Source organism: Gossypium hirsutum, chromosome D04 (assembly GCF_007990345.1).
Source record: "Gossypium hirsutum isolate 1008001.06 chromosome D04, Gossypium_hirsutum_v2.1, whole genome shotgun sequence".
Classification (NCBI taxonomy): domain Eukaryota; kingdom Viridiplantae; phylum Streptophyta; class Magnoliopsida; order Malvales; family Malvaceae; genus Gossypium; species Gossypium hirsutum.
The window spans coordinates 7,196,343-7,207,226 of record NC_053440.1 but is presented as its reverse complement, the minus strand read 5'-3'; the positions used below and the strand labels follow the sequence as shown (position 1 = coordinate 7,207,226).

Genomic DNA, 10,884 nt, shown 5'->3' with positions numbered 1-10,884 from the left:
TAACACTGTGTGTGGTTGGGTGAATTGGCTCTAATCGGTGGCCCCACCCAATCCCCCCTCATTCCTATGTTTGGTTCATGGTATTGCTAATACCGTTGTAATCGGTTACTGATTTAATCGGTGGATTTCACCGATTTGTAATCCTTCCATTTTGCCCAGATTAGGCGCCGCATAGGTTTACCATCCCTGTTATACCCTTCCATCTGCTTCCCCTTTGTTTATTCTCATTTTCTTTTCAGCCGATTTCCGAGTTAGTGCAACTGAAAGGTAGGTTTCTAACTCCCTGTCAACCTTGTTACTGTCTTTTGTTTTTTTTCTGCATGTAAGCAGATTCGAAACATGTTAAATCTGCTGTCTATAAACTTTAGCCTTTATTCTTAACTGCTTTGAGTGGATTAAACATGTTGTGTTTGGTTTAAGATTGATTCGTATCGATTTGTTCTGTAATTATCGATCTTTGATATTCATTCATGGATGATTTAAAAATGTTCCTTCTAACTTACAGGTTGCATTTATGGGTCTCCCTCTTTCATGGTTCTGTTTGGTGTTGCAAATTTTAATGCATTACCTGTGCTCTGTGAATTTTTGTTTTCCATTTTGTTATTTATGTAATGGGAAATTTGAGGAAAGTGAATTGGGGCTTCCCATACTGAAAGGGGGCATACATGGTCAATCAACGGCCAATTTTTCTTTTTATGACAGGTCTTTTTCCCTTTCTTTTCTTTCCTCTTTGTATGGGATTCACAACATTTATTGGTGGTAAAATGTGGTTACATGGTCTTACAAATATGTTACTAGTAATTCATTTTGAAATTAATGTGCACAATAAGATTAATGCTTGTTTGTCTTTCCTATCAACTACCAATTTCTTTTTTATCCATACTCTTGACCATGGCATTGGGTCGTACTTCTTGTTGCAAGGATGCTGGAAGGCTGAATTGTGGCTATAAATTGTTTTGGTCACCCCATTGAGTGGTGAAGCTAGTTAACGAGTCTTTAGTTAACAGTAACATTACTATCTGTCGGTGAAAGGATTATGTGGAAGAGTATGGTCTTGTACACATGCACACTAATTTAAGATTTTAGTTTCAATTAAGTTATCTAGGTGATGGATATTTTTATCTGCTTTCATGCTTGAAAGAATGCTGATATATGGTATTGTGTTTAATTTATTTATTTTATCATGCAGCTGAGGAATCTGTTGTGGGCTACATCAAAGCACGATGTGTACCTCATGCAAAACTACTCGGTAATGCATTGGTCATCACTGCTACGCAAGGGCAAAGAAGTCTTGAATGTGGCTAAGCCAATTGTTCCCAACCTGGTTAGTGAATATGGCCATGATTAATTTAATTTGACTTCTGCTGCTTTGTTTGAAGAGCAGTTGAGATAAACTTTGTATTTTGATATGTTTGTAGAAACGACAATCTCAGCAACTCTCTAGGGTGCAGATTAGCACCATGGCAGTTAAAGAAAATTTAATGGTGGCTGGTGGTTTTCAGGGGGAGCTTATTTGCAAGGTATCTGTTTTCTTGTTTGACAAATGTTTATGGGATAAAGTATTATGTTTGCAATTTGGCTCATGCTGTTGAGAGTATTTTTCTGCTTGGGCAGTATATAAATCAACCGGGGGTGGCATTCTCCACAAAAGTAACCACTGATGATAATGCAATCACTAATGCGGTGGATGTGTATCTCAATCCTAGGTGAGAAATATTTTGATCCTTTTTGAGCAGTCTAACAAAGAGAAGTATTTTGGTTATCTTGAGCAATATATTACTTTGACTACATTTTAACATAAAACTGAATCTTCTTTATTTCTGCAGTGGTGCAATGAGAGTTATGGCTGCAAATAACGATGCTCAAATCAGAGTTTTTGATGCCGAAACTTTTTCAACCCTCAACCGGTTCTCATTTGACTGGTCTGTAAATATAAGTGCTAGTCTTCAAATCCTTGCTGTAGAATTCCATTCTTTCGGGTGTTTTTCTTACTTTTATGGTTGTCTTCTCTTAACAGAATACCTCTGTTAGTCCAAACGGGAAGTTGCTTGCAGTCCTTGGAGACAATACCGACTGCCTAATTGCCGATGCTCAGTCTGGCAAAGTATGTCACTCTTGCTGGACATCCAAATAAATGGTGCATTTTGAGGTTTAAATCTTGTTGATGTCTAATTTATTTTGTACAATGCTGCAGGTCACTGGCACCCTAGAAGGACATTTGGACTATTCTTTTGCTTCAGCTTGGCACCCTGATGGGAACATTCTTGCTACTGGGAATCAGGACACAATTTGCAGATTGTGGGATGTAAGAAAACCATCCCAGTCCCTAGCTGTATTGAAGGGAAGAATGGGAGCAATTAGAGCTCTCAAGTTCACATCAGATGGTTGATTTCTTGCCATGGCTGAGCCAGCTGACTTCGTTCATGTCTTCGACACCAAGTCCGGGTATGTGAAGTGCCAGGAAATTGACTTTTTTGGTGAGGTTGCTGGAATATCCTTTAGCCCAGATACAGAATCGCTCTTCGTTGGTGTTGCTAATCGCACTTATGGCAGCTTGTTAGAGTTCAACCGCAGGCGACATAACCAGTATTTGTATTCCATATTGTAAAACCTAAGGTGAAGCCAATATCTATAGAGACGAATGATTGTGAATATTTAAGGGATGGGTTAAAAATCGCCTGGGATGATTGGGTTCTATTATATAACTTTTCGGGCTAGAGTACAAATTTAACTGCTTTAAGTGGATTAAACATGTTTTGTTTGGTTTAAGATTGATTCGTATCGATTTGTTCTGTAATTATCGATCTTTGATATTCATTCATGTATGATTTAATAAATTGCATGTGGTTGTTAACATTTCATGTTAGAATTGTGGTAATTTTTTCTGTAATCTGCTGTTTAAAAGCTTCAGCCTTTGTTCTTGACTGCTTTGACTTTGATATAACGTATTTTATTTTGGTTTAAGATTTCCTTATATCAATTTATTGGGTAATTTTCAAGCTTTGATAGCAATTTTTTGGTAATTTTCGAGCTCTGATATTCGTTCAAGACTGAATTAGTAAAATCCATGTGTTTGATTTGGTAATGTTTTCCATAGTCTGTTGTTTAAAAGCTTCAGCCTTCATTCTTGACTTGCTTTGACCCGATAAAACTTGTTTGATTTTGGTTTAAGATTGGCTTGTATTGATTCATGGGGTAGTTTTTTAGCTTCGATATTTCATTCACGTGTGATATTGTAAATTCCATATGAATAAGAGAGTTGCGATTGGAAGTTCTTTTAAATGTTTTCCACCTTCTGCAATTTGAAAGCTTCTGTTTTTATTTTCATTCTGTTGATCTGATCAACATGTTTGATTTTATTTTATGGTCAATTGATATTGGTTCCTTATATGGCCCTTGTTTGATATTGGTTCCTTATTAATTATAATATATTTAATAATAATTATATTTAAATATGATTAAATTATTTATTATTGATATTAATAATCTTATTAAAATTTAAATAACAATAACAATAATAATTTACCAAAATAAATTTCTGCTAATTATTAAGAATTTTATTAAATTATATATTTTAATTAAAATATATTTAATAATAATTATGTTTAAATATGATTAAAATATTTATTATTGATAATAATAATCTTATTAAAATTTAAATAACAATAACAATAATCATTTACCAAAACAAATTTATGCTAAGGGTATTCTAGTCATTTTAGTTTTTTCCATTATGCTATTACACCTCTATTCCATTCAACCAAACACAAGATTACTATTACGCCTCTATTCCATTACATTCAACCAAACAGTTGATTTGCTATTACACCTCTAATCCAATACACCAAACCAAACGCACCTTAAATTAAACGACGCTTTTTTTTTACTTAGAGTTGATCTGACTTTGTGAGTTGACAAAATCATACTCTTAATCCGGAAAAGTAATAAGTACTGAAATTTTAGGAGTTAAATGGCTCGGTTCGTAACTCATGGGTTTTGACGAGGCTAATTTCGGCCTAAAGCTGAAAATTGGTTTAGTTGGCTAAGGTTTGGGGCATGTTGGTATTGGAATAATTAAATAAGATTGAATAAATGAAAAAAAATGAAAGTGAGTGGTGAAGGTGATGTAAGGTTGGAAATTAATTGCTGACAAAAAAAAAGGAAAGAAAAGATTGAATTGCAAGAGATAAAAGCTTAATTTAAAAACGAAATGATTAAAAACTTGATGGAAAATTTTATGAAAAGACTTGATGAAAAACTTTAAAAAGAACTTGCTGCAAAAATTTGATAAAAAAACTTGGTAATTAAAAACTTGATAAAAGAACTAGATGAAAAATACTTGAAGAAAGAAAAGCACTTAATGAAAGACTTAATTGAAAGCTTGATTTATGAATTGATGAATAAAATCAACAATGTAGCCTCTATTTATACTAGCGGCCTTGCTAAATTAAGAGCCAACTAGTATAGAAAATCAATAAAAAATATCCCAAAATAATCTCCCACTAAATCAACAATTTCAGCTAATTAATCTGGGAAAAATTCTTCTTTGGCCCTCCTTCTTTGCTTCTTTCTTCAATCTAGCCCAATTGTTTCTTTTTTTTCTATTTAGCCCCAAATTGCATTCCTACACAAAATTCAATAAATATGGCAAAATTAGTGGTGCATTCTCATAAATTAACCAATTGAATTACATAAAATATGTAACTTTATCATTTAATCAAATCCCCCCTACTTAGCTTATGCTAGTCCTCGAGCATTTTGTATGTATCTGCAAAAGGAAAAAGTTTCTCCAAAATAGGACTTGACCCCCATGGTTTGCACAATTCAACAATTTAATCCTAGAACATTAACATCTCAAATAACCTAGCCTAAGAAGTAAATATATTTCGGAATTATTAGAGCTTGATAGGCTACCCCTAATTTATTTTTTATTTTATTTAATATAATAATTTTTTGTGTACTTAGGACATTTTCGAATTTTTTTACGTGAGACATAATGTCAACCTAAGCACCATGTTCCGGTTACTCAATTCGGATGTCTCTAAGCGGGTTATTTCGCCCTACTCGTGATAGCTTGTTAGCGGAGTGAGTGCAAAGAAATTAGAAAGTCACACAAACCTTTTTACGCGAGATGTAATGACAACCCAAGCACCACATTCTGGTTACTCGGTCTGGTGTACAGCTCCAATTTTTCACTCTTAACATTCGTATCAGAGGAGTATTTTTTTTCTTTTTTTGCATTAAAAAATTTGACATATGATAAAAAGTAGGCAGTCAAGCAAACTCATAATTCCCAAAAATTTCTTACCCACGAAGTTTAGGTTATTGAAAAGTTTATGTGTAAAGAACTAAATAGCTAAATAGGTCAAACCATAAGTGTACCATCCCAATTTATCAAAAGAAAAATTTTACCTTTTACCGAAAACATGCGAAAATAGCGATGATAGATAAGCAAATTAGAACCAATTTATATTTCCCTCCCCCTTACTTAATTTACATTGTCCCAATGTAATTAAAAGAATAATAAGTAAAGATAAGTAGGAGAAAGAGAGAAAAAGAAACTCCCCATATATTTCAACATCGTGGAGGGTGGTCTCGTAGGTAGAGTGGGCCTTGGCTGAAAAAAGAATTTTGTGGGTTGACATGTGGAATTTAATTTTGTTTTGGAATGTTTCCTGCAAAAATAAAAATAAAAATAAAATAAAATAGTAAAAATAAATAATAATAATAATAATAGGAAAATTAAAATGTTTTTTTTTTCAAATTTATTAGCTAAACTATAAACTCGAGGAATAAATTATTAAAAACCAAGATTACGAGATTTGGTAAAACAGTCGTGATAAATGCACCAAGTAAGTTCCCAAGAAAGAGAGGTGAGTCACAATGGACATTCTTAAGTACCAAGTCTTTCCTTAGACAGAACTAATCCTTGATATGCATTTTCATTTTCCATTTTACCAAAAATTTTATTTGCATAAAGGAAAAGAAAATTTGGGTTGCCTCCCAACAGCGCTTTGTTTAACGTCGTTAGCTCGACGACCTGTTATTCAAATTTTAGGCTCCTCGAGAACAATCTCCTCAATCGTGTGCGTTTGAAAATTCTCGTAGATGGGTTTCAATCGTTGACCATTCACCTTAAAGCATTTCCGAGTTTCTTCACTTTGAATTTCCACTGCACCATTGGAGAATAAATTAGTTACAATGAATGGACCTATCCATTTGGATCGAAGCTTACCAGCGAAAATTTTTAAGGTGGAGTCGTATAGGAGAACTTTTTGTCCTATTGAAAACTACTTCCTAGTGATCATCTTATCGTGGAACGCCTTCGCCTTTTCTTTATAAACTTGAGCATTTTCATATGCATCATTTCTAATTTCCTCGAGTTCTTGATTGTCCAGCTTTCGAGCCCTTCCTGCAGTCTCCATCTTCATATTACATTGTTTAACTGCCCAAAATGCCTTGTGCTCTAATTCGACTGGGAGATGGCACGGTTTACCAAAAACGAGTCGATAAGGTGACATGCCTATTGGTCCCTTGTAAGCTGTCCTATAAGCCCAAACTGCGTCATTTAATCTCAATCTCCAATCCTTTTCTGTTAAGTTTAACAGTTTTGTCCAAGATGGACTTGATTTCACGGTTTGACACTTCAGCTAACCCTTTTGTTTGTGGGTGGTAAGCAGTAGAAATTCGTTGAGTCACTCCATATTTTTCCATAAGTGCACTTACGAGTTTATTGCAGAAATGAGTTCCTCTGTCACTGATCAATGCTCGTGGGATGCCATACCTGGAAAAGATAGAACTTTTAAGAAAGTCAACCACAGTCTTAGCATTATCATTGCGAGTAGCCTTTGCTTCTATCCACTTAGAAACGTAATCAATAGCTAAGAGTATATAGAAATTACCGAAAGAAGAAATAAAAGGATCCATAAAATCGATGCCCCACATATCAAAAATTTCGCAAATATGGATTGGAGTAAGGGACATCTCATTTCGACGCTAAGATTATCGACTTTTTGGCATCTTTCACAGGTTTTACAGAATAAGAATGCGTCACGAAATATACTTGGCAAAAATAGTCCACACTTTAGAATTTTATGTGCGGTGCGTTTAGGTCCAAAGTGTCCCCCACATGCATAAGAATGACAAAAAGTTAAGATAGATTGTACCTCTGTTTCTGCTACACACCGTCGAATTACCTGGTCGGAGTAATGCTTCCAAAGGTAAGGGTCATCCCAAATGTAGTATCGTGCATCCTTTTTGATCTTATCTTTTTTAGACCTTGGTAATTCCGAAGGAACAGTACCTGTAACGAGATAATTTACTATGTCTGCGTACCAAGGATGAACCACATTTGCTGAAAATAAGTTTTTATCTAGGAAGTTGTCTTTCAATGGTGTGTCATCTATTGGAATCGGTAATCGACTCAGATGGTTAGCTACTAAGTTTTCGCATCCCTTTTTATCTCGAATTTCAAAATCGAATTCTTGTAGAAGTAGAATCCACCTGATCAGTCGAGGTTTTGCCTCCTTCCCTATCAGATATTTCAAAGCTACAGGATCAGAAAAAATAATTACTTTAGTTTCCAATAGGTAAGATCTAAATTTATCTAAAGCAAACATAACAGCTAATAATTCTTTCTCAGTGGTTGTGTAATTGCTTTGGGCAGCATCTAGTATCTTTGAAGCATAGTAGATAACATGAGGCTCTTTCCCTATTCTTTGCCCAAGAACAGCTCCCACACTTCGACCGCTTGCATCACAAATGATTTCAAACGGGAAGTTCCAATTTGGTGGTTGCACTATAGGAGCGGAGACCAATTTCCGCTTCAGTACGTCAAATGCATCTTTACAAGTCTGGTCAAATTTAAATTCTTTATCCTTCTGTAACAGACTACAAAGTGGTTGCGCGATCTTCGAGAAGTCTTTTATGAATCGTCTGTAAAATCCTGCATGCCCAAGAAAAGGGCGAATTTCCCTCACAGATGTGGGGTAAGGTAATGAGTTAATAATATCCATTTTTGCTTTATCGACTTCAATACCTTCTGAGGAAACTATATGACCTAAAATTAATCATTTGTCAACTATGAGGTGGCATTTTTCATAATTTAAAACAAGATTAAATTCTAGGCATCTTTGTAATATCTTAGCAAGATTATCGAGACATTCGTTAAAAGAGTTACCGTACACCGTGAAGTCATCCATGAAGACTTCAATGATTTTCTCAACGTAATCGGAGAATATGCTTACCATGCATCTCTGGAAGGTGGCCGGAGCATTACAAAGCCCAAACGGTATTCGTCTATACGCAAACGTTCCAAAGGGGCACGTGAAAGTTATTTTGTCTTGATCTCCAGGCGCCATTGGAATTTGGAAAAATCCTGAATATCCATCGAGACAACAATAATGGGTCTTACCAGCTAATCGTTTGAGCATTTGATCGATGAAAGGAAGTAGAAAATGGTCCTTCCGGGTAGCTGCATTCAACTTTCTGTAATCGATGCAAACCCTCCATCCATTCTGGACTCGGGTAGGAACTAGCTCTCTTGATGAATTTTGCACCACTGTCACGCCAGTTTTCTTGGGCACGACATGAACCAGGCTAACCCAATCACTGTCAGAGATCAGGTATATCATTCTAGCATCCAATATTTTCTGGATTTCCTTCTTTACTACCTCCTTCATGGGTGGATTAAGGCGCCTCTGAGTATCTCTCTATGGTTTCGTGTTATCTTCGATGGAAATTCTGTGCATACACGTGGATGGACTTAGCCTTTTTATGTCGGCTATTGTCCAACCAATAGCTTCCTTATAATCCTTCAGAACTTGAACTAGACTTTCCTCTTCGTCTTTGGTTAGTCTATTTGACACTATTACCGGTAAGGTGTCTTTCTCTCCCAAAAAGACATACTTGAGGTGGTCCGGTAACGCTTTAAGCTCTAAGGTTGGTGGCTGCAAAATCGAAGGCAACATTTTAACTTGGAAAGGTAATAGTTCAAGTTGGTTACCTCGACTCATCAACGATGGTTGCGTCTCCAAGTGTTTGACAATTTCTTGCAACGGATCTTCTATAATTGCTAACTCCTCGAGACGACTCAATACATCCATGTCAATGCTTCTGTAAAGGACAGTTTCCAACTCATCAAACTCATGATATTCAGAATAATTTTGAGTTAAACAATCTATACTATTGATACTAGAAATATTTGATAATGAGTTAGGATGACTCATGGCTTCGTAGACATTGAATTTCATGATTTCGCCATCAAACTCCATTGTCAATGTTCCACTCTGAACATCAATTTTTGCGCTTGCGGTACTTAGGAACTGTCTTCCAAGCAAAATGTCAGACGAATTAGTTGAGTTATCGTCCTCCATATTAATAATGTAGAAATCTGCAGGGAAAACTAATTCGTTAACTTTAACAAGGACGTCTTCAAGCAGCCCTTCGGGATAGATGACTGACCTGTCCGCCAACTGGATTATTACTCCTATCTTTTTCAAAGGACCCGTGTTAATCAACTTATAAATAGGATAAGACATAACATTAATGGAAGCCCCTAAATCACGCATGGCTTTCTTAATGCCTACATTACCTATCTCACAGGAAATAGCAAACATACATTTGTCCTTGTATTTAGGCAGAACTTTCTTTTGCAGTATTGCGGAGACATTTTCTCCTACATTTACTCTTTCGTTACCTATTAACCTCCTCTTGCTAATGCACAATTCCTTGAGAAATGTTTCATAACGAGGGATTTGTTTGATAGCATCGAGCAAAGGGATATTTACCTCCACTTTTCTGAATGTTTCGAGGATTTCTTTTTCCTCATTCTCTTTCTTATCCTTTGCGCGCCTCCCTGGAAAAGGAGGTGGTATCACAACTGGTTTCTGAATTTTTGATTCCGGTCTGGCTTTTGAATCAGAGATCTGCTTTTCCCGTTCCTTTTCTTGCCCATGACTTTTGTCGGAAACTGGTTCCAGAACTTTTCTGCTATGAAGAGTTATTGCACTTGCATTCTCTCGAGGATTTGGCTCTGTCTGGGAAGGTAATTTACCTTGAGATTCCAAACAATTAACTTCCATCGAGAGTTTACTAACTTGATTAGTTAACTCCTGTATTGATGCATCTGTCCTTTGTTGGTATTTTGCAGCATCGACGGCAAGTATTTCCATAACAGCTTCTAGAGATGTCCTCGGCTTGGGTGGCGGTTGCAGATGTCTTGGTTGGTATGATGGATTATATCGGGGGTTAGCTCTATAATTCAAGTTGGGATGATCCTTCCACCCGGGATTGTAAGTGTTGGAGAAAGGATCATAATGTCTTTGTGGAGGTCTCAAAAAACCTCCGACAGCGTCAACATGTGCCGTTGAATTTTCGTTAAGGATTGGGCACAAACCCGTCGGATGTTCAGATGTAGTACAAATTCCACACAGTTGGGTCCGATTCTTCTTTTCTGTAAGCATAGATTGAACAATATTAGTAAGCTTATCCAATTTATCTTCTAAGGATGAAACGTTTACCCCATTAACCTGTCTTGTGGGTTCTGAATTTGGTCGATATTGTTGAGAATTTTCTACCATGGTGGATATCAATTCTCTTGCCCTTTGAAGAGTCATATTGACAAGCGCCTCTCCACTAGCAGCATCAATCATTTTCATTTCCATAGGGAGCAAACCCTCGTAGAAATACTGAAGAAGTGATTACTCGGTCAAACCGTGTTGAGGACAACTTGCACAGAGTTTTTTGTATCGCTCCCAATAGTCGTAGAGCGATTCACTCTCCATTTTTTGAATTCCCACTATGTCTCTCCTAAGTTCAGCTGCTCGCGATGCTGGGAAAAATCATGTGGAGATAAGTAAAATAACCACTCTTTTGCTGTATCAA

General features: G+C 36.1%; 1 protein-coding gene and 1 pseudogene across 1 annotated transcript; one reads left to right on the top strand and one right to left on the bottom strand.

Moving 5' to 3' along the window:
- The first annotated feature begins 931 nt into the window (after positions 1–931).
- LOC107934331 (uncharacterized WD repeat-containing protein C2A9.03-like) lies at positions 932–2,675 on the top strand (annotated as a pseudogene).
- Positions 2,676–8,711: 6,036 nt separating this feature from the next.
- Positions 8,712–10,658, bottom strand: LOC121216077 (uncharacterized). Its single transcript, XM_041091366.1, has one exon. The coding sequence runs from the start codon at positions 10,656–10,658 to the stop codon at positions 8,712–8,714; it is 1,947 nt and encodes a 648-aa protein (XP_040947300.1).
- Positions 10,659–10,884: the final 226 nt, after the last annotated feature.